Source organism: Pelodiscus sinensis, chromosome 17, assembly GCF_052426305.1.
Source record: "Pelodiscus sinensis isolate ZL-2025 chromosome 17, ASM5242630v1, whole genome shotgun sequence".
NCBI classification, from domain to species: Eukaryota; Metazoa; Chordata; order Testudines; family Trionychidae; genus Pelodiscus; species Pelodiscus sinensis.
Genome location: NC_143068.1, coordinates 26014396 through 26039682, shown reverse-complemented (window position 1 = coordinate 26039682; position 25287 = coordinate 26014396). Strand labels below are relative to the sequence as shown.

Below are 25287 nucleotides of genomic sequence, written 5' to 3'. Positions count from 1 at the left end.
AAACAGTTTTCTTCATAATACAATAAATCTATCACGTCTAAGCACATTTTTAGCCATTACAGGAGTCAAGTTTTACATTACCATAAAATCCAGCAAACTCAAACTCAATTTTATACAACAGTTACTGTAGGTCAAGTGCTAGCACAAATGGCACCAAAATTAGCCAAACATAAGCCAGGTCTAGAGTCTGTAGTTAAGGTTACACCACCAAGTGCCATACAGATGAATAAAGTATAATTGCCAAATCTAATAAAAATTAGGGTTAAAAATATACAATAGTCTCAAGTTATTTTCCAGATGTCTGTAAGGCAAACTCTGGCAAAGAGTTTCCATTTAGGAAATATGAATGTCAAAAGTCTAAACAAGCTTGTCAAAGGTCTCCATTTTCCAAGAGACTTCATGCTATTAACTGGTGCTTTGCTTTTGACAAAATAATGGTTACTCTGGAAATGCTTGCATGTCTAGTCACAAAATATTATTCTTTCTAGTTAAACTGACATCTTGTATTGTAAGATCTTCATTTCCAAATTTTAGCTAATTAATAGATATAATGGTTTGAATCCCTGAATCATCATAAGATATTTTAAGGACATCTTGTGTGTTTACAGAAGTGTTAAATAGAGTAAAGTGAACTTCTATAAAGCAATAAGATATTTTAGCATGATCCTTGGTATCTGATACTGAAAGAGACAGAAGGATGGCTGTACAAAAAATTAAGCATCACTACATCAAATATCTTATAGCCGTTCCTGAGCCAGAAAACAGCTGACGGATGAAAAATGCTTCTACATCTGCATCATAACAGATGTTAAGACAAATTATTGTCTTCTACTGCTGGCAATAGCTTCCTTTAAAAAAAAGCCTCATTGTACAGAATCAAATCAACAAAGCCACCTTCAGACTTGCAGCATGAAGGTCAGTCGTGTTTGCAAAGTTAAGAAATAGTGTGCTATTGGGAATAATTACTCAAGTAGTATAGAAATCTAATTACGACTGCCGTGACAAAACATTTATTTGGTGAGTGAAGCTCTTCCACATATACCCACTCTGTGCAACCCCTCTATGCCACTGCAAGTACAGTAATTCCTCATTTAACACTATAGATGCGTTTCTGAAAATGTTTGTGCTAAGGAAAAACGTGCTATGCAAGGTCAATTTTCCCATTAAAAATAATGTAAAAGGTGGGGATGCGTTTCAGGTGGTCGTGGCAAAGTCAATTTTTTGTTGGTGCTGGATCGTCAACGTCAACATTAGATATCTAGCAACACAAGTCACCACGGTTTGTTAAAACACAAAGATAAACATGTGAGTGAGCAGAGGAGCGCTGTGACCATGTGTATTCATCCACTCATGTGTATTACCACTGTTTTCACCAACTTATATCGCTGTGCGAAGTAGTCCGCCACTTGATTATTTTTGGGTTATTTCGGGGACAGTCATGTTATTCAAAAATCGTTCCCTAAAAAAATCGTGCGATTGCAAAAATGTGTTAAGCAGGCATGGTTAAACAAGTAATTACTGTACAGATAGAAGATGAACGTTATAAAGGTTATAGTCCAGTGAGTCTCAAACATTTTTTATGAACCATTTGAAAATGTTTGAGGTTCTCGGCAGACAGTTTAACGATCTTTCCAAATATTGTTTGTACCATTAGATAAAAGTGCTATCTTAAAAAAACAAAACAAAAAAACAAAAACAAAAAAAACCCACACAAACACAAAAAAACCCCAACACCTTAACAACTCTTTTTTGTTCTTTAAATAAAAGCAGCCAACTCATATTTTAATATCAGCAGGGGTCTCTCCCCTGCCACACCAGACACAGAACTGAGGCCGGAAAGGAAGACCATCTCTTCCCAGCAGCCAGAGCTCTGAAAGCTGGTTTTAAAAAAATCGCCTTTTTCTCTGGCCACCACAGCCCTACATGTCCCAAATTCCCCCACTCCCCCCTTCTCACTCCACTCCTTCCACCTATTCCTCCCACCTCACACCACTACACCTATTCCTCCCAAAGCCACCACTTAATCTTACATGTAGGGTCCAGGGTTCAGGCACCTAATTAGTGGAGCCTAGGGATGTTAAATTTAGTTTAATCAACTAATTGACCAGTCGATGGAATTTCCATTAATTAGTGGTTTAGTCAATAAGCGGGGGAGCCACAGCAGAGTTAGCTCCTGGCCCCAGGAGCTAACTCTGCTTCAGCTTTGCCTTCTAAAAGTATTAAGAGCCAGGAGGCTCTGAATACATGTAAAAGGCTGAAGCACAGAGGTGAGTGGGGGGGGGGGGGGGGGGGGAAGAGACACGACACATGACCCAGCACGAGCCGGTAATCAGCTGTCCCAGCTCATGCCAGGTTACCCCCCACACTGCGCCTATGCTTTTTAAATGTAGTAAGGTTCCTACTAGCTCTCAATACATTCCAAAAGCAGAGGTGTAGTGTCTCGTCCCTGCCGCCTCCACTGCCCCCCGTGGAGACAATGCTGGGGAGAACCGTCTTTTAAGCCGGCTCCCCCAGCACCAGTTCCTGCTCCTTCCTACTTGCTGCCTCTGATAGAGGCAGTGGGGAAAAGAGGGGGGACTAGTCAAGGGACTAGCTGACCATCCAATAAGCTTATGCTTATCGGATAGTTGACTGGTTGCTTTCATCCCTAGTGGGGTCACTCCTGCAAGACTAATTAGGTAGGCAGCCCTTCATTCTCTCATGTGCAACTGCCCAGGTGTGCACCCCAAGGGAAACTATCCATGGACCACCTGAATGGAGCTCATGAACCACAGTTTGAGAACCTCTGTTACAGTCGATGAATACACAGGAACATTTTATGAGATGAGATGGAATTTTGCAGAACAAGAATGAACATATGTTGGACAATCCAGGATAGTAAACAAAAAGGGATTTAAGGGGCCTAATCTGAATAGCTCCACCTGAAGACAAGTTGAAGGGAAGGTGGGCTATACTATATGGGCATATCTAGTGAAGATCCAAGAGTTATATCAATAAGATCTCTCTTGACAGAAGATGTCTAAGGGGGAGACCAAAGACTGTGGACTCCAGAGAGACTAAATCGGCATGAAAGCCTGGTGAAAGATGATGAATTTTGGAAGAAGGTTACAAGCGTTGCCAACCAACCCCCAAAAAGAGAAATGGCCAGAAAGAAGAGGCAGCAGCATGAATGCACGCAGACAATACTGTATAGTCTGGGTATGTCTTTTAAAATCTACCTTATGATGAACAGTCAAATTAGTGCTTAAGTGTTCTTTTAAAAAAAAAAGTCCATTTAGCTGCTCCTTTACATAGAGTACCATCTGATTTTCATAAACTTATAAAAATTAACAGGGCTGTCAATTAACGCGCATTAATACTTACCGAGTAGATCAGCTGTATGATGCTGCCCCTCTGAAACACTGCTACGGCGTTTCAAAGGGGCAGCGTAACACGGATCCCGGGGTCAACTGGAGTCTTATTGTTTAACAGTGTGATGAATCATGCTATTAATTGCAATTAATTTTTTTAATTGCTTGACAGCCCTAAAAAATTAACCTTCAGTAAGTATGCTTAGATGTAGTTGCTGTACTAGAGATTAATTCAGGAAATAAAATTTTAAAAAGTCTCCCCCTCTTCTCAGAACAGTAAAACGTTATTCTTCACCTAATTCTTGTTCACAGTAACACCCATGGATAGATAGAATCAATCACATGACCAGTTAATTCAGTCATGAAATGGTCCTTGGGAAAATTCAGAGAAATTTGCAATTTGGTTTCAATCTAATATTTAGTAAACTAAATTTCTGTTTCCACACAAAAAGACTATATGTGAATACAAATAAAAGGCAAATAAGTACAAATAGCTTCTGGGGTTAGCTGTTGATAACGCTGCAATAGTTAAAAGAAAGCATGTACTATACCTCTCATCCACAGTATACCAGATACCAATAACCACAAAATCAGCTTTGTCCTTTGAGGAATACAATAACCTTCAATCTATCATAGCCACCATGTTTGTACAGGACATATTTTTAACCTTAAATATTGGGTTACTGGAATAATGTATTAAACTGATTAAGAAGTAGATTTGCTAATTGACAAGGAAATGATGAATAGAAAAAGGCCATCTAAAATGAAAAATCTAGCACAGCTCTGAGGATTTTTATAAATTTTAATTGTGACTATAATTTCAGAGTCAGGTTGCTCATTTAGCAAAACTGACAGAAATGCTCCTTGAGAAGGAAAGACAATACACCAAAACAATGTCATCTGGCATGCTAGATTTATTTTTGTAATCCTGATTTACATCAGTACCAGCTTTGCAGAAAGGTCGTCTGCTATTAATTCAATAGCAAGTTCACCTGTTTAAATTCCATTTAACATTTCGATAGAAACCCAAGAAGAAACTAAAAACTAAGCCTGGTTCTGTAAAGAAGTCAGTCAGTATTGGCGACTACTGTAGGAGGACACCAGACTAGATGGGTCTGTCAATTTATGCTAAGTAGATATTATTGCCTAGTATAACAGAGTGGTAGCAAAATATTAAGGTTCAACAGAAGTGAAAGTGCACAATAAAGTTGAAGAAAACATCTAATGGTTTTAATGTGAGCATTATGCATGTCAGACTGCAATAGCTTCTTTATGCAAACATGTATTTATGACCTTTAAAAAACAAAAACAAAACACAACTTCTTACGGAGCTGAATCAAGGTAGCTCCTCTGGAGTTGTTAATGTTCCATCATTTAAATACATAGCTATCAGTTAAGGGCCATATTAATTAGAAAATAGAGCACAATCACTTTGTTGGGGCTTCTCCAATCTATGAAATGGTTAGTATATTTATTTAACACCATAAGCACTCACAGCACTTTATTGTAAAGTGTGCCAAATGAAGAACAAAGATCAGAATCCCTACCCAAAAAGAGCTATGAAGAAAACACTCAGATGTACTAATACCATAATTTCTTTGAAAAATGGAAAAATATGAATGTTTAAAATCTATTTTGAAACAGATGTTGAGACAAAATAGCAATGAAATCAGTGTCATGGCTACTCAGGTGAAGAGAAAATGAATCTCAAACAGTGCTATACCAGATACCTGATATTAACATTAATTTCAGAATAATTGTTAAACATAGTCTTGTGTCCAATAAATCCCACTGCTTTGAATCTTCATTAGTAATGCCCAATTAACTCCAACATCAATTAGTAAGTGGACTTTATGGATGGAATTGTCTAAAGCCAAAAGACTTCAATGGGAGTAGAACTAAAGGCAACGTAGAATGCTTTTGAAAATTCCATCCTATTAGTCAAGTAAACTTACTGAGTAGTAAAACTGAATATAACATAAATGTTTCTCTTCTACTAAAATAAATACATGAAAAATAGAAACATATGCAATAGAAAAAATCATTGTTTTACTATTTTCCCATTTACAGTGATCACCCCCATCAGTTCTAGAGCTAAGATACTAGCTATGATGTATGTACATTCAAGACTGCATAACCACTTGCGTGTTCTTTAAAGAGCTATGCCTGAAGTACATAGATTTTCCTCATTCCAAATCAGAGCTGAGGTAACTGCTGGGAAACAAATGGAACACTTGCCTTACAAGTACATTTTTGTACTATAAATGGATTCAACACTGAAGATAGGGATGTCAATGTGTAGCTGAGTACTCGATTAACCGATAAGTTTGGGCTTATTGGTTAATCCTATTGAATATACCTTCTCCCTCCCCCCCCCCCACCCCGCTGCTTCTATCAATCAGAGGCAGCAAGGTGGAGGAGAGTGGGAGTAGGTGCTTTTAAGCCAGCTCACCACGAGCACCGGATCTGCAGAGCCACTTGCCCCCACAAGCACTGCAGAAGGTGAGAGGGACAGGTATGTAAGTGACTAGTGAAGTAGTTCAATACTGGATAAGGCTTATAGGGTAGTCGAGTTGACTACTCGCACTTCTCCCACCCCTTTCTGCATCTGTATCACTTTCTTTCTGCTTCAGCACAGAAGGTGAGGGCAGGGGTGGCTGCCACAAAACAGCCTCTGCCTGCAGCGGGTCCAGGCTCACTGCAGACAGGAGCTGCTGCTGAAGCAGCCTGTGTTCGCAGCCAGCCCAGGTCACCAGACGGGGGGAGGGAATGTGGTCCCAGCAGACAGGAGCTGCTGGACCCAGCATGAGCTGGGACCGAGTAAGCCCTGCTCAGCCACAGCTCGTACTGGAGCTGGGAGCTACCATCGCTGCAGCTCTACATTTGAAATGTAGTAACAGCCGGTTCGTGTCTTACTACATTTGAGCTGCAGAGAGGGTAGGTCCTGGATCCAGCGTGAGCCAGGACAGAGCACCTTCCCTTACTGATTAATCATGTAGTCAATACAAATTGCATCAACTACACGGTTAGCCAATTACCCACTTCTTAATAGCCTTACGGGAGCAGGTACATGCAGGAAGCCGGCTTTTAAGCCAGCTCCCTACACGTATTGGCTCACACAAGCTTCTTCCCCCATGTTGCTGCCTCACTATCAGAAGCGGGAATGTGGGGGGGGGGGGGGTAGGAGAGGGAGACAGGCAGGAGCCAATATGTGTGGGGAACGGCTTTTAAGCTGGCTCTCCTCACGTGCCAGCTCCGCGGAGCCACCTCCCCACCCTCTGCACTGCTGCTTTTATCACATTGCGTAGCTTATTTCGTAATTTGGTGTTGTCTACATAGTGCCAAATTTCAAATAAACTGCTATTCCAAAATGTCCCTTTATCTGCGTGGAACGAGGTTTACAGGGACATTGGAAAAGCGCGTCCGTTATTTCAAATGATATTTTGAAATAAAGGGCTTGTTCAAAAAAACGTGGAATCGCTATTTCTGGATACCAGAAGTATCACGAAATAGCGCTACAGTGTAGACATACACTAAGGTGACTGACTTTAGTTTGCTCACAGTCCTAGTAAAATGCAGCATCTAGAGAAGCTACTAGCAAACTACAACTAAATTCCAGAGAGCGCACTCATTTGTGATAATGGGATACAAAGTGGGAGGTGCATGTACACCAAAGACTTTGGAAAAACTTTGTGTGTTATCACAAAACAAATAGCGATAGCATCAAGGAATACAAAGGCCCTGGGCAGAAAAGCTTCTGATCAAACTTTGCAAAGATTTATCAAATGATTTTAGATTAAGCATAAATTAAAAAAAAAAAAAAAAAAAATCAGAAAAGCCATTGCCATCTTTCATAGTTTAACTCTGAGGTCTAAGCTAAACATTTAACAATAATTGTGCACAATGACTACATGCAATAAATGCTTATTATGAGAACTTCAAATGGAAATTATAGTTCTCTTTCATCAAGCTTTTCCACAGAGAGCCATAACGGATGTTTAAAAGCCACTCAGGATAATCTTTATTAGTTTCTGTACAAATTAACAGAACTGCATCATTTCATACAATATAGCAGAAAGAGGCAGATTTATTTAGCAACAGCAAGAAAGTATTCCTCCATTAATTAATTTCTTACCCTTTGGTAACATGCTGTAATTCACCCACATGAAGTGCAAGGCACACAGAATTTCATACCTTATTATATTTACTTGGATAAGTCTTCTCATGACTAGGAGGAACTTTGTGTCAGTCCCAAATGAAAACTAAAGCATGCCTGGCAGGTCCTACCACTACTGCAAAGCAACAGAGGACAATTACAAATATTTCAAAGCCTCTAAACTAAATTGTTTTTTAAACTATAAAATATCTTATATTCATTCAAGGAAAGAATATTTGTTCGCAGTGACAATCTTTCTATAAAATGAGAAAAGGTTCTCTGGATGGTCTATGATTCAAGGAAGCTAGTTAAACTGACAACCACTCTTTTTGACATCAAGTCAATTACAGGCAGTCTCCGGATTACATGGATCCGACTTACATCGGATCCTTACTTACAAATGGGGTGAGGCAACCCAGGACTAGCTGCTTCCCCCCAGCAGACCAAGGAGACACGAAGCCAGCGCCCCTCCCACCCAGCAGACCAGGGAGCGGCTTTTCTCAGCAGACACCTCAGCTTGAGAATAAAGAACTGAGGGAAGTGAGGTGTGGGAGAATAAAACTGAACTCTGGAGAAATGTTTGGCTAGAGTTTCCCCTACAATATGTACCAGTTCTGACTTACATACAAATTCAACTTAAGAACAAACCTACAGTCCCTATCTTGTACGTAACCCGGGGACTACCTGTATATATTTAAGAGAGTTTGTCTGTCTGTGTCTGCTCAAGAACTCTTCCTAAACAGTAAGAGCTGGGACCACCAAATTTGGTGTATAGCTTCCTTTTCTCATAACTTAAAGTAAGGTCAGGGTTTGGTTGTGCCAGGAAACTGGGATGTACCTGGAATGGGATTGCTTCTCATAAAGCCATACCAAAAAGAGAATCACCAGGGAAGTGAAGGGGGATGGCTGGGAGCATGCCCCCACCCATCTGGGACTGCCCCAGCTCTGAGCCTCCCACCCCCAGGGAGGGCAGGGGGAGGCTGAAGCCCCTCTCCCTCCCGCGATGCATAGGGGAACATTGCTGGCTGTTCCCCTTCCTGGGGAGCAAGGGAAAAGTACAGTTTGCTGCATTCCTCACTCTGGCTGAGGAGTGCTGGGGGCAGATGAACATGGACCTGCCCCAGCTGGGGGACAGACACCCCTTTCCGGGTTGTGTCTGATGGAGATGCAGCAGCCTTGGAGAAGCCCTTCTGACCTGGCCCCAATCTGCCTCAGTCAGAGGGGGCTGGGGTAATCCTCTCTCACAGGGGCAGCCTGAACCCCTCATCACCAGCCCCACCCGAGAGCAATGATTTAAATGAAGCATGTAACTTTTCCTTTTATTTTCCAAAAGACAAAAATTAATTGAGTAGAGGACTAGAGCAATGATGGGTCAATCTTATAGTTCACTTTTTGAGAACTAGGATATTATTATACCAGGCCTCAAGCAAATGAGGGGACAGAAGCTGCTTTCCTCCTCATCCATTCAGGTTTTTCTGACAAGGAATTCTTCTCTCTCAGCTTGTTTGCTTTAGTCATTGGACTTAATATGTGGAGACACTGGCACTGGATACAGAATCAGAAAAATAAAAGGAAACAGTGGCAAGTTCTCACTGGATAACTCATTCCTAGCCTGTACTATACACTCACCCAGAAGCAATTTTACTTGGATGTGCTGCAGTCTCCCACATCCTAGGTTCCCCACACAACAATCTAAGAATTTTGAATGTTACACAGGTGAATGAGAACACACATGTGTCAGCAACTCCGTTTTTTAATAGCTCTTGCTTGTTTGTGGTCATAAAACTTAAGCTACTTCTTAAGACAGAAGCTGATATGCATACACTGTCCTTCACGGGTCATTCTGGCCCTCACAAGAAATAAACTAATTATTCTTAGAAGAGATGGAGCTACTGTACTATAAAAGCACTCAAACTTCTTGCTACTTTAAACACGTCTGCTTCCCATTTCAGAGTGCTGGATGGAATTTATGTTCATGTAATTATCAGCTTTATTTATAATGAGTGAGGCCATGTACAAGATTCAGCATGCACAGAACTGAAAGAGGACAAGTGTGTATCTCAATCCCCCCCCCCCCACAAAAACAATCTCTTGGGTCATGCCTTCACATTCCCAATGTATTTGAGAAGACTTCATTACCCTACTGTTATAAAAACACGGTATTTTCTTGTCACCACCCACATGGCAGTATATGTACGCCCACTGCTAGGCTCTAGGGCTGGACCCACAGCTACATGACAATAATCCGGTTGCACAGATGGGAAGTGAACAACCGGCAATCATCTTCACCAGCAGTATTGGTGAGGTGAAGGTGAAATGGAATACAGAACGTAACTAGCACAGAGAAATATGCCCAGTACTTGAAGAAAGTTCTCATTTGAGGACATTTATATTCACTGTGTATCAACAGTAGCAGTGAAATGCTTCAGATGGGGAGGGAAGCGTTTAGTCAATCTAGATATTTATACAATGCTCATTATAGTATCTGAGGACATATTGCTAGGAGCACTTTATGTCCCAATTACTTTTAAATGTTACAATTCATTTTAGATATAAAGCCATACCACTGAAGAAGTCTCTGAATAATCCAATGCATGAGCTAGAGGCAGTGTTATAGAAAATAATCCACTGCAGAACAGCTAAGAAGAATGCCAATGACATGATTCTGCAATAACCGCATCATCCATTTAAAAAACAGGCAACTAAATAACTTCAGATATTGACTGCCATTAAGTCATCTTGAGCTGCCTTATAACTAAAAATCAATAATGCTTTATTCATCTACAACAATAACCCAGAGCAACACCGAGTGGATGCCTTTTAAGCCATGCACACTTAATTATGCTGTGTATTTTAAATGACATTCTACAGAAAAAGTCATTGTTTTACATGGGAAATTAGACTTCTGATTAATGAAAGGTCTATTGAAGGCAGGCACTTAAATATTTCACTTTAGCTAAGTTAAAATATTACTATGCTGTACATTTAACACAGGAATACCAAGAGTACATGTTCAGATGGCACCTCTAATCTGAAAAAATTGCAGAGCACACATTACTCAGACAAACACCCCACTTTCACTCGTTAATGAAATGCTGCCATCTCTTGGATTGCAGTTGCTTAACAGAACGCAGTCATTTGCCAGCATAGGACACAGGAAGAGATTTCAAATGTAATTGGAAATTCCACATGAATTCATGCAATTATTTGATTTGGAAACTACCAAGACACTGAGGCTAATGCACCTACACTGTGAGGAGTGGCATGGGATCTTTTAACAATCAATAACAAAGAAATATTTTACATCAAATTCAAATGACAGATGGTCTAGTGCTATTGGAGCTGTTAAAAAACACACTGCTGCATTTGTACACTAATGAGTTCCATTAAGTGATATAATAAAGAGCCTCGCTTATCTGTAACCAAAAGTCCCTTGGGAAACTGAAGTTCCATCATATGTTTAGTGTGGTGTTTACATGCCATAATGACATGCCCTTCTAACAAAACAGGGAAGATTTAAGTACTGTACAAGCCAGTTCTTACCTCACTTATGAGATCTGATTATAGCCCAAGAAGGCAATATAGTTACCTTATCTGCCATACGAGGCACATTTCTCCTCTTTAGACCAGGGATGGGGAAACTTTTTGGGTCAGGGGCTGCCGACCCACAGAAAAATCAGTTGGGGACTGCACACAAGTGAAAACCAAAAACCAAACCAAAAACCCCTCACTGACTTGGCCCCCAACTGAAAAGGAGAAAGACATTCTCCACATTCCCCTCCCACACCAGAGCCTAGGGGTGCCCAGCTTGGTAGATTGTGTGCTCCAGCCTTGCGGTGGGACAGTGGGGGGGGAAGGGGAGCTGGAGTGCCAGCACAGGCTCCGCAATGCTGGGGGAGAGGGGAGCCGTGAGCCTTAGAGGCAGGATCCAGGCAAGCCGGAGGCTGGATGGCCTGAGGTTCCCTACCCCGCTTTAGACCTAACAAGATCCAGGAAACAGTTTTCCATCATCTTTGAGCCCTACCCATTCTAGTGGCAAGTAATAAAAGCAAGAAGTGAATAGGACAAGATTTTCAACAGTGTCTACCAGCACTAGGGTTGCCAATTTTCTAACTGCACAAAACCTAGTCACACCCCTTTCACAAGCCTCACCCCTGCTCCTTTATTGGCTCACTCTTTCACACCCTCACTCACTTTCACTGGGTTGGGCCAAGATGTGGGATGCACGAGGGAGTGAAAGCTCTAACTGATGGTGCACGCTCTTGGGTGGAGCTAGGGATGAGAGTTTTGGGGTGCAGGAGGGGTCTCATGTTTGGGACCCAGGCTTCCCTCAGGTGGCTCCCAATCAGCAGCGTAGTGGGGCTAAAGCTCTGCACTGAACCATGAAAGAAGCCAGGAGCTCTGGTTCCTAAGCAGGAAAGTGTGCCAGGAGGCATCCACACACTGCTCTTGCCCACAGGCACCACTCACAGTTACGCCCCATGCGAGTGCAGAGCTGGTGCTCATGACGGGGGCAGCCTGTGGAGCCCCTAGCCCTTCTTCCCCCAGAAGCTGGACCTGCTGGCTGCTTCTGGGTGCAGGATGGAGCCAGAACTGATAGGGACTAGTGTGCCTTAGTCTTGCAGAACCACTGACCAGACTTTTAATGGCCTGGTCAGCAGTGATCAGGGAGCCTTTTCAACTATGGATGTTAAATATCAGTTAACTGCATAGTCAATTAACCTCATGAATTGTTATCGGTTACTAGACTATTCTATAGTCCCCGGGGGTGAGGCTGGCAACTAGTGCACTCCGGCCCCACTCCCAAGGAGCTCCCTTGCCACTCTGTGCTGCTGCTTCTGGATCAGAGGCAGCAGCACAGGGTGCCAGGGGGGAGCTGGTCTGTGAGGAAAGCCAATTTAGAAACCAGCTCCCTGTGCGCAGACCAGCTGCCTGTTACCCCGCATTGCGCCTCTAATATAGAGGCAGCAGCACGGGGTGGCAGCAGCCCCTGTCCCGGGGGTAGAGCACTGAGCTCCTGGACCTGGCGCGAGCTGGAACTGCGTCGGGCTGCCTGTCCGCCCAACTCCAAATACACTTTAAATGGAGACCCACAGCAGGGGTAGGTTCCAGACCTAGCATGAGCCAGGACTGAGCTGGGCTGCTGGCCAGCCTGCTAAAAAATGTACTAGCAGGAGGAGGGGGGAGGGCAAGAAATGCATGTTGTCTATAGCAGTGGTTCCCAATCTTTTTGATACTGGGGACCAGTAAACCCATTCACAAGCTTTTGGAGGACCGGTAACATTTATTTGTATATTTGCATATTCATTAAGCAAATGATGATTAGGCAAATAAATTGTTTCTGGTCCCCCCAAGCCCTCCAGTGCCAACAGGAGTGGGCCCAGTCGACTGCCCTGAGTGGTTTCCCAACCCCAACCCCGAGGTATCCACTTCGTTTGGGACCAGTAAGGTTAGAAGGTCCCCCTCGGGTCTGCTGAGTGACTCGGCTCGAATGGGCCCTGGAGGTTGGTTGAGTAACCCCGTGTCCTCTTCCCCAGACGCGCCTGCGTTCGTGGGCCACACCCTGCCCCGGGGCGTGTCACTGGTCCTACCTGTCTGGTGGGTTGTTCCACCCCCCGCATCCTGGACCCAATCCTGGCTGCTTTATTAGCCAGCGCTGGCTCCCCCAGCTGTGTCCAGCGCTGGGCGTTGTGTGTTGGTGCGCACGGCGCCCAGTTTTCTCCCTGGGTCCTAGCATCCACTGGATCTAGCCCCGCCATCTGGGAGCATACCCAGCAGAGTGGCGTCGGGTGCCCTCCCAAGAATCGTGCGTGAAAATTTTTCTGAGGACCGGTATTTTTTTTTCCTAAGGACTGGTACTGGGCCGCGGACCACACTTTGGGAAATGCTTATAGGTTAATGCTATAGACCAGCTTTTGCTTATCAGTTAATCGACCACACTATTACAGCCTTATTCTCAATCAGTGGTTCCATTCAAAAACTGGACACTTGGCAACCTAACCAGCACTACGAATATTTGAGAACTAGTGAATATATAGACTAGGTTATCTAGTGACTTGTTTCTTTTTTCTTGGGGGAAGGGGAGGAGGGTACGCAAATGTTTGAGTATTTGTTTTGAGTATCTCTTTGGAAAAGCAGAACCAAGCAATTGTAAAATATTTAAACAGACAAAATTACTACATGATGGATTTTGATACTTCTGTGCTCAACCCTATACAGGCAGTCCCTGAGTTACGCGGATCCGACATATGTCGGATCCGCAGTTACGAACGGGGCCCTTCCTCTCCCTGGTCTCCAGCAGACCAGGGAGAGGAAGCAAAGCGGCGGAACACGTGGCCAGCTGACAGCCCAGACACATCTGGGCTGTCAGCTGGCCGCGTGCTCCGCTCTGCTCCCCCTCCCCCTGGTCTGCAGACCAGGGGGAGGGGGAGCAGAGCAGAGCAGAGCAGAGCAGAGCAGAGCAAAGTGGCGGAGCACGCGTCTGGGCTGTCAGCTGGCCGCGTGTTCCGCCGCTTTGCTCTGCTCTGCTCCCCCTCCCCCGGTCTGCAGACCAGGGGGACGGGGAGCAAAGCAGAGCAAAGCCACGGAGCCCGAGGGCAGCAGGATAGCCACAGCGCGTCTGGGCTGTCCCGCTGCCCCCGTGCTCCGCGGCTTTGCTCCGGACGCCTGTGGTACAGCAGCTGGAGCGCTGCCGGTTGGTCCCGTAGCGCTGCTCTGGGCGCCACTGGACCAACCCAGCAGCACCCCAGCTGCTCTGCCCCAGGTGTCCCCAAGTCAGCAGCTGCTGAAAATGACCAGTGGCTGACTACAGGAAGCCTCTGCCCCGGGCTTCCTGGAATCAGCCGCTGATCAGTTTCAGTAGCAGCTGACTTGGGGATGCCTGGGGTTCTTAAGTTGAATCTGTATGTAAGTCAGAACTGGAGTCCAGATTCAGCCACTGTTGAAACTGATCAGTTTTAGCAGCGGCTGAATCTGGACGCCAGTTCCGACTTACATACAGATTCAACTTAAGAACAAACCTACAGTCCCTATCTTGTACGTAACCCGGGGACTGCCTGTACATACACAAGTACATTTTAAATCTAGTATACTTGAGTTATCAAAATCTAAATAAAATAAGTCAATTCATCTAAGAACAGAAGGTATAGCTATGTGAAAGTTTCTTCACACTTAGTACGAGTTGCCAGAGGAAACTGTTTCTCAGAACTTCTGTAGAAAATTTAATCAGAAACATGACATTTCAATGTCCACAAACGCTTTTTCACTTAGAAGCAGGGTTTTTGTTTTGCTTCTTTTAAAAGATACAAAAGGGGGGGAACTCATAAGCATCAAGGAGTTACAAAATTCTGCCTTGCCACTACTTGCTTCTATGTAAAAGAAATAGATCTTCATACTGTATTCACCTGAACATTCTTTCCCATGAACTGTAAGACCAGTAATCATTTACAAGATGGACCATTTTTAACATTAATCCAATTAATTAAAACTACCATTGTTTTTCTCATTTAAGATTCTGAAAAACCCTTCCCAAAAAAAAAAAAAAAAAAAAAAAAAAAAAAAAAAAAAAAAGTTCTGCTGCTGGTTTGAGTTTTTAAAAGCCCAATCAATTTAACCATTAACATAGAAATAAGTTGAAAATGAAGCATTCGAGGCAATTCACAGGAAAGGCATTTGCAAGCTGCTAAGAGAAACAGTTATACGAAAAAGGATATTATACTGGGGTCTGGATTATCCGACTTTCATTTATCTGACCTTCCGGTTTATCCGACATAGCCATTCGACGTGCTATTTACGCGTCCATGCATCACATACTGCCATGGCCGCAGCTTCGTTTGTTCCTTTGCGCCAGTGATTTATGTTTGTGCTGTGATTGGGTTTCATTTTTCAAAATGCATTTTCCCCTTAGTGCAATATAATTTTATTGTTTGAGGAACATGGCATGTGGAAAGAGAAAAAAAGTGGTTCTTTCCATTGAACAAAAACTTGAAGTATTGAAGAGAATAAACAAAGGCGAGTCCATGCTAAAAATTGCATCTGAACTCTGTGTGGGACAAGTTACAGTTGGTGACTGGAAGAGGAAAAGAAGTGAGTTAGAAAAGTGGTGCTCTGATCGATCCTCAATTGAAGGACTGAAAGACAGAAAAACAATGAAAAAATGTGAATATGAAAAAGTGAGTGAAGCTTTGTTCTTACGGTTCACACAGCAAAGGGAAAAGGGCATGGCTATCATAGGCCCGATTCTGCAAGAGAAAGCCCTGAGTTTCCAAAAGGAATTTAACGAAGGGGAACTTGATTTCACGGCTAGTGTAGGCTGCTTGATCGCTGGAAAAAACGATAGAGGTTAAGGCAGATCAGTATATGTGGCGAAAAATTATTGGCAAATCAGGAAGGGTTTCTGAAATTTAAAGCAAATTTTCATTGTCTCATTGAAAATGAAGGATCATCATGTAAGCAGATATATAACTGCGATGAGAGAGGCTTAAACTATAAAATGCTGCCTTCAAAAACTCTAGCTTTCCGGGCTGAAGCATCAGCTCCTGGGTATAAATGAAGTAAAGAAAGAGTGACGATTCTAGCCTGTAGTAACACTACTAGTAACCACAAACTAAGACTCACATTTATTGGAAAGGCAAAAAAAGCATGAGCTTTCAAAAATATATCACCTAGTGCTCTACCCGTTTCATACAAGAATCAGAGGAATGCATGGATGGATTCAACAATTTTCCGAGGCTGGTTTTTCAATGAATTTCTTCCTGAAGTTGAACAATTTTTGAATTCCATAAACCTACCAAGGAAATCAATCCTTGTCATTGATAATGCGCCATCTCATCCTCATGAGGATGAACTGCTCAGTGGGGACATTAGAGTGATTTTTCTTCCTCCTACACCTCGTTGTGTCAGCCTATGGACCAGGGTGTGCTTGAAGTGTTAAAGAAAAAATATCGTTGTAAGCTTTTAACTACGCTCATTGAGGTGACAGATGATGGAAATGGTATGCTAGATAAGCTAAGGACAGTAAACATAAAAGATGTTATTTATTGGATCGCACAATCATGGGAAGAGATTGAACCACAAACTCTGGCAAGATCATGGAGAAAGTTACTTCTGAAAGACGAAAACACACAAGAAATGGTGCAAGAAAATTGTGATAACCTGCTCCCTTTGTTACAACAAATTCCAGGCTGTGAGAAGGTGAATGATGATGACGATATACAGAAATGGATGGAGAAAGACGAGCAACAGGAACTGACTGACCATGACATAATAGCTCTTGTGAATCAGGATGACAATGGCAATGAAGATGATGAAGTTGAAGATACAAATGACAATGACAATACGGAGAGAATTAGTCATAGCGAAAAGGTCAAGGCTCTCGAGGCGGCACTGGCTTATGTTGAACAACAAGGGGAGGCAACTGCTAGTGATGTTATATTATTGAGACACTGGTGCGACCTCGCCGTAAAGAAGAGAAACAAAGCTGGGAAACAAACTTCAATCACTAATTTCTTTAAACAATAACTTTAGCGTTTTGCCATACTGCATACTAAATGTTCTGTACTCTATTATGTAAGTTATTCTGTTAGTTGTTCTGTAGAATAATAGTCTGTTATTACAGTATGTTAGTTATGTAGAATAATAAGTAATAAACCTGATTTCATACTAGTTTGCGTTATCCGACATTTTCATTAATCCGACCACCCCTCGGTCCCGTTGATGTTGGATAATCGAGACTTTACTGTAATATGGAAAACGCACTGGTTTACATTTAGGAATAATATCGTTCTATTGGAGGAGAAGGTTAAAAGGAAAGGAAAGGGAGTTTAAGCTAAATTTTAGCCTGATATGGTCATTTGCCAAAAGATTAAATCAATAACCAAATGGAATGAAGACTTTAGTTTAAAACAAACATACACCTCTTGCAGCAAGAGCAAAAATGCAGAATTAATCAAGCTGTTCTAGGTCTTCTTGAAATTATGGCATTAAATGTACATGTCCAAGAAAGTAGTATGCACAATCATGATATTTCCACAGCACTTGCACATGGAACCTCAAATTCATTCCTCAGAATGAGCCCGAGGAAGTCCTGCAACATTTCCAAATGTTAAGCAGCTCATCTTCCAATTCAAACAGCAACTGCCTGTTCTGGAGCTCCCTCTTCTGGCTAGAGACTAGACATATCCAACAACTGCAGTATCCACTGTAGGATGTCCAAGTTGGGTGCTTCATCTGTGAAAATAAAATTATCCTGGGCATCCTCCACAAAGAGCAATTGAAAGACAGAACTACTTGCTTTCAGTTGGTGAAGACCACAAACTTTTGAGGCAATGTAAGTGAAGGTGAGGGGCAAGTGAACTGAAATAGGTCAAAAATAAAGGGACTTAGCATGTTCAACTTTGTGAAATAATGAATGAATTACATCAAAGAACAATTCCCTCTCTCATCCAAGTTTAAAGAGAATTTTGATAACATTCTTCCTTTGGTGTGAAGTTAATGAATAGATAAGAGATAGAACAGGTCTGGAGAAATACTCGGAAGTGAACGAATGAGCATAGAATTTTTTCTTATACAGTAAAATCAAGAGTCAACAAAAAGGTTAGAAAATTAGATTTCTGTTCCCTTTAAAACTTGAGAAACCATATTACTCAGATTCTTTAAAAAGGAAAAATTAAATATATTTTCTGTTGGTGAATAACTGGTATTTTCACCTTAAATAGCCCTTGTCCCATCCTATTTGGGCAACCATTTAAATTATAGTAAACTACTTTACATAGTTGCCTGATTTTCCATTTCTCTTTTTGTCACAGACTATTATCCTGTTTCACTCATGCTCAGCAATAAAATATAAGACGGCTCTGATGATGCCATTTCCTTTCTTTCCATTAATTGTTATAAAAGCTGTTATTTATGGCTAATGAATATTTGCCAAAGTTTGAAATTTCAGCAGAAAAGCCAGAGTTTGCCAAGCTCTGTATCAATTTATAAGCATATTAATGTGTGCTCCCTCTTCAGTTAGAAAATAAACTGTCTTCACTGAAAGAAGATGGTGAGTAAAGAGCCACCAAGTGGAAGAGTTTGTTAAATTCCTGGGGAAAGTGCTTTTTTCCTAAGTGATATGTATAATACTTATCCCCAATTATTCTTAGGTGGTCTAATCTATGCTATGTGATGACCCACCTGAACACCAAAAGCATAGACACAGTCATGCTGATTCAACAGTGTTTTGCTTTTGTTTTTAAGTCACAAATCTTTGTACTGATCCTTTCCATTGGAGTTCAGGACAAACACAAATCACCAGTGCAACCCTTAGAACCAATGCTAACATGCAAAAAAATTAAAGAAATGATTTGCTTTGGAGAAAGGAACAAACCTTTTCTATTAAAACCCCCCAAAAAAACAAACCAAAAACAAACAAAACAAAACCACAACAACCCCATGCTGGTAGCTCAAACATGTGAGAAAATTAAACTGCAAGACAAGCATGGGGTCTGAAGATGTTCACCACTGTCAACTGAAGCATCTATCAAATATTTCCAGTACTGTCAAAACTCCAAGTCAGCAGAAATGGATTTCAATGAGAAAAAGTTTGGGGGGGGGGGGGGGGGAAGAGAAGAGTAGGAGATATTTTTTTCTAATTCAGCACTATCACTCTCCCCTGCTTCAAAGTGACCCTTTTCCAACATAATCTGTGAGTAGAGGAGCATCTACCTTCCTGCAGAGCCAAACTGTACCCGTCATTTTAAACTCTGCAGCCTTCAATGAGATGGAAATGCTAGGTCACTATCTGTGTGTACATGGCTGTACATCAAGCACTCGAGACATTTGTTGTCATACTCTTATTTCAGGCATCAGCTTCTAAAAAGGCTTGCCAGTTTCAGATATTAGAAAACAGCAAGGTCATCTTTAAGGCATCTTCTGGACTAATCCTGTAAAGCAGGGGTTCTCAGACTTGTGATACCACGACCCACCTCTCAGTTGCTCGTGACCCCCCTCTCCACTGCTACAACCAGCCGCTCAGTTGCTCACGACCCCCCTCTAATTTGTTTGCAATCCCCCTCTAAAGTTGCTTGCGACCCCCCCCGGGGGTCGGGACCCACAGTTTGAGAAACGCTGCTGTAAAGGATTTTTCATTTCCTTCAAACTCTGAAAAATACAAGCTAGCATGAGACCAGGTATCTTCTGGAATTCTGAGGAAAAGGAATGCAATTCTTTCCATGTATCCATCTTTTAAGACTTCAAAATTGCTTGAGTTAATCAAATATACTCTATATTTACTATATGAGTACATTAAGGATTTTTACTAGGGATGTGAAAGCGTAACCATGCAAATGGTTAACTGATGAGCCTGGGTTCATCAGTTAACATTCATGGTTACATGCAGACTCCCAGTATGCATGGAGAGCAGGCTTAAGAGCTGGGTCCCAGCATACACCAGCTCCTGTGGAGTCGCCTGCCACCCTGCTCTGCTGCCTCTGTATCAGAGGCAGCAGGGCAAAGAGGCAGGTGGGAGTCAATTGCCAGCACACCTGTAATTGCTGAAATTTTCAGCAGTAACAGAGTTAATTACACACATCTTAACATCCCTAATTTTTACCCATACTTTTTATTCTTGACAAACATCCAACACTGCCTCTCTGTTCATCACTGGATTCTCGACAGCCTAAGTGGTATGAGCTAGGAGTATCACCAACACTTGAACAACCTCCTGAATGCTTTAGTACTTAAGTAATGGAGTCATTTCCCTATTTTGGATGCATTTTATAGTCTCTGTATCCCATGTATATTTCTTTCATGGAAATACTTCACTTGTAAGACTTTTTGACTAATTAGTCAGATTCCATTATCTAGTTTATCTTTAAAGTCATAAGCAGGCTGGGACCACTTTATCAAGGACTGCCTTGCCACTCCCCAGAATGTTTATTATGCTTAGAAAGTGTTTTCCAGCTAGAGATGTTAAATTGCGTGTAATCCGGTAACTGTGTAGCCGACAAACAGTAAACAGCTCTGCACTGAAAATACTTAAGGAGCCAGCAGGCAGACAGGCAAGCATGCTAAATATAGTTTAATCAACTAGTCAGTTAGTTCAGTGTTTCCCAAACTATGGGCAGCGGCCCAGTACTGGGCCGTGGGAAAAAAATACCAGCCTCAGCGTGGCTGCCGGGAGGGGAGCAGAGCGAGGCAGGCTGGGAGGAGATGTGTGTTGGGAGTGGGGGGGAACTGGCCCCCGGGAAGCAGGGTTGGGGGCATCAAGGCTGTCCCACAAAGATGGGGGGAAGCAGGTGGCAATCCTACCCTTCCTTGCACCCTCCCTCCTAGCCATATTCCCTACCCCCAATCTGCTCTTGCTCCCGCCTCCTGGAGTGCCCATGCAGTGCCGGGTCCCCCAAGCCGTGGCCCAGGCTGGGCGGAGGATGCAGCCGGATGAAACACTGAAAATGTATTCATTTTTCATTCTTTTTTATGTGTTTTTATTTTGGGGCTGCAAAAAAACAGTACTGAAAAATAAACAGGTTCCAACCAAAATAAAAAGTTTGGGAAACCCTGATTTAGCCAGCTTTCTATCCATCTTACAGTCCATTTATCCAATCCACAGTAGGCTCTTAATATATTTAAAAGGCTGAAGTGCAGCAGGGGGGGGGGGGGGGCCAGCAGAAGCCAGGACAGAGCTGATTGCCAGCTCAGGGTCCCCCCTATTGAGCTTTTGATTTTAAAATGTATTAAGAGTAGGGATGTTAAATATCAGTGCATTGAATAGTCGATTAACCTCATGAATTCTTATTGATTATTCTATATTCCCCAGGGTTGGGGCTGGCAGACAGTGCATGCCATCCCCACTCCCAAGGAGCCCCCTGCCTCTTCATGCTGTTGCCTCTGATTCAGAGGCAGCAGCGCGGGGTGACAGGTGGGAGCTGGTCCGTGAGGGGAGCTTTTTTTTTTTTTTTTTAAACTAACACCAGACCCCCTCATGGACCAGCTGCCTGCCACTTCACGCTGCTGTCCAGGGTGGGAGCTGAGCCCCCAGATCCAGCACAAGCTGGAACTGAGCCAGGCTGACTGCCCACCTGGTTCCTAATACAATTTAAATGCAAAGCTGCAGCATGGGTAGGTCTGAGACCCAGGCCACTGATGGCCAGCTAGCTAAAAAAATTACTGTTGGCGGCGGGGAGAGGGGGAGGAGAGAAGAAATGCATGTAGTCTATAGTTAACCAGTTAATCGACTACACTATTACATCCCTAATTAAGAGCCTACAGGCTCTTATTACATTTAAAGGGCTGGTGCGCAGCCAGGGGGACCCAGCCAAGCTAGGAATCAGCTGGCTCAGCTCGCATGGATCCCCTCCGCTGTGCTCCTGATTTTTAAATGTATTAAGGGCCAGTAGGCTCTTCATCGGTTTAAAAAGCAGAGTCGCAGCATCTGGGACTGCGTGCAAGTCGGGAATCAGCAGATTCCTGGCTCATGCCTGGTTCCCTGCTACTCCACTGCGGAGAGGGTGCTGGGAGGAAACCTTCTTTTAAGCTGGCTCCCCCCAGCACCGGCACCAGCTCCTGCTCCCTGCCCTTGCTGCCTCTGTTAAAGGCAGCAAGTGGGGAGGGATAGGGGGCAGGAAGCGACCAGTCAACTTACATCCCTACTGGCTGGCTCTGTCCCAGCTCACACCGGATCCCGGCAGCTACCCCCCTTCAGCTCTGCATTAAAAGTATACTTTTTAGTGACTGATGAGGATAAATCTCCTCTTCTTAACTCCTGATTATATTCAAAGAGGTGCTCATTTGAACCAGGTTTCCTCAAAACCATCATGTTTTAAATACAATAATAGAATAAATTAATTATTAGTCTGGACCACCACACCAGTTTAAAAGGCAAGCGAAAAGGAACTTCCACTCCTCCTTGCATTACATCATTAAGATGTAGTCTTTCCTTTCCATACTTTCAGCTAAATCTCTCCATCCAGGTCCACATCTTATATCTCTACTACTATTGCATCCACTTCCTTTCCAACTTCTGCATCAATGCAATTTTGCTCCACTTATACTCATCAAAAAAGTCAATGCCAAAGTAGTTTTCCTGGTTTGTTGCTTCACCTGGATCACTCACACCTCTTAGCTCCTGCCCACTGGCTCTCCCTGCTGAAACACAAGCTACCCATCTTCACTTAAAGTCCTCATGGCCTAGTCCCATCCTACCTATCATGTTGTACACTAACAATGTAGAGACCCCCAACCCCAGCCTTTTCCACCAATGCCAACCTTCACTATTTTTTTTTTTTTAATAAAAACAAGCACTATACTTTTTAGAAGTAAATTCTCTTTAATAAAATGTTCACATTGACTGACTGGAACCATATCAAAGAGAACCTAGTAACTTCAGACACCATGTCTTCTGCATGCTGTCAGGCAGCATCGGCACGAATGGCAACCCCTTAGAAACAACAAGTAAGGCACGTAGGCCATAATTTAAAAACAAAACAATAACCTATTAACTGAATTCAAAGTTAGTAAACCCAATTTGGGGTTTAACTGGTAACTTATAATTATTTTGTAGGCATTGTCCTGGGAAGTTAGAGCAACACTAAGAGAATCTACAATACATAGCATAGTGAAAGCACATAAAACTAATATCTCCCACTGGCAGACCAGCTTACTGAAAGCTATTACTCACTTTAATTAAAACATCCTTACCTGCTATACGTGAGATTATTACAATAAGCATCTTAACTTTCCGTTACATTTACCTGTCTTCCTTCTGCTAACATTTCATCACAATATAGCCTCATTGTATTTTTTGACCACACACATTCATCTACTTTGTTTTCTCCTCTTCAACCTTTGCATTAGGGATGTAAAATCCCATTTAACTGGCCAATTGATTAAATAATATGTTTAACCAGTTAACCAACTAAAAAGGGATGAGCCAGGACAGCCGCTCCAGCACTAGAGAGGCCCCCCCCGCCAGCCACTGGGCTGGAACCCCATTCCATCCCTGTTGCAGGCAGGGGCTGCTTCACTCTGGCTAGAGTAGCCCCTGCCTACAGCCCCGTCACAGGCAGGGGCTGCATTGACCAGGACACCAGAGTACCCCACAGGCATGGTCTGTACTGGAGCAGCTCCATTAAGAGTGAAACTTACCAGTTAAACCTTCACAACCCCACATGTAAGTCACGGTACGAACGTGTAACTATACAATCACTAAAAATAAGGGGGTCTTACTCTTCATGGTCCCCTCTTCTTCCTCCTCTTCGGTGTTTATTACCATTGTACCCAACTGAGATTCCAGGGTTCCATCGTGCTCTATCATAGTATTGGCTCCATCGCTCATTGTACTGGCAGCTCTTATAGTACCAGTCTCATCTCCACTTGCTCGTACCATGGTACCTGAATCTGTATCGTCTTCCTCCTGTAGGAAGATGCAAGAAGTACATTTATTGAGCAGAATAATCTTATTTAAACAGTGGCTCCATTCAAGGGGAATTGGTATCAAATTTCCAATCGTTTTTTGGTATCAGAGTCTTTAATATTACTAATATTTTTATGTCAGCAAAATGTAACAAATTATGCCTTTTTTCCTCTCCTTCCTATCCCCATTATAGGGTTGCCAACTTGTCATGGAGTCCAGTCCAGGAAACTACCCCCAAATGGGCAATGCAATATCTTCTCCATTCCTTTTCTAGATTTGTTTGTTAGAAATATGCTGGGATGACAGCTTTGCAGACTGAAGTCTTCCACTTAACCACAGAACACAGCCAGCTGGCATCTCAGCCCTGACCCAGTAGCCCAGGTGTAGAGAACGTCAGGCCCAGGGGCCAGATGTGGCCCCTGGCTTGCCTGAATCCAGCCTCTGAGGCTCAGCATTGGGGAGTCCACACTGGCACTCCAGACACCCACCTGCAGGGTTGTAGCACACAAAAATCTACTAGGCTGGGCCTGCCAAGGCTCTGGTGTGAGAGGGGAATGTGGCCAGTGTTTTTCTCCTCCTTAGTAAGGGACTTCTCACTTTTGCGCAGCACCTGGCTGGTTTTTCTGTAGTCAGCAGCCCTCAACCCAAAAAAGGTTCCCCACACCTGCGGTAGGCTATCACTAGAAGTAATTAGGATAATTGAACTAAAACCCCATTTTCAAGTGATCTAGAAATCACTGAACAATTATTAGATGGCAGCAGTATTCAGTCTGTAGTGTGTATGAGCATACTAAAGATCAAAAGGGATAATGTCTTTAGGAGCTAGGATTTAAAATGTGTTGTCAATAGCAATAAATTCTGAATAATTAAAATGAAATGAATTTGTAAGACTTATAAGAAATTGTACATTAAAATCAAACCCTGTCTTTTACTTCCAAAATATTTGCATCCCTTTGTTGCTATACTAACATTTTGACAGACACTGCAATCCTATGCAGTGTTGTCTTTGGGAGGACATATTGTACAATGTTTATGAGTGGGTCATGTATCATCGTGGGCCAGCGACAGGACAGTACACTACACCAGAGGGGGAGAGGGTCGCAGAGCTTCATCAGGAACTAAAAATAGCAGCGAGTGATTAAGGGGAAATTACTCAGACTGTAAACAGCACTAAAGAGGGTCCACTTCTGGGAAGACTTGCACATATTAGTTCAAAGTGGGTATTACAGAGGCCAACACACAAAGAAAGGGCTTGTTATAAAAATAGTTCATTTAAACTGATTCTTGGCCCTCTCTCTGATTCAGCAAATTGAGATGACCTTCTAAAGCAGGGCTACTCAACACGTGGCCTGTGGGCCACACGTGGCCCGCAGCCCATCTGTTTGTGG

General features: G+C 42.9%; 1 protein-coding gene across 2 annotated transcripts in view; it reads right to left on the bottom strand.

The window, feature by feature from the left end:
* Positions 1-25287, bottom strand: part of STK4 (serine/threonine kinase 4) — a 99848-nt gene that overhangs the window by 53373 nt on the left and 21188 nt on the right. For both annotated transcript variants that reach the window (XM_075901275.2, XM_006132258.5), the window contains exon 9: positions 23713-23899. In XM_075901275.2, coding sequence (XP_075757390.2) covers positions 23713-23899 — 187 coding nt within the window. The remainder of the gene's footprint in view (positions 1-23712; positions 23900-25287) is intronic.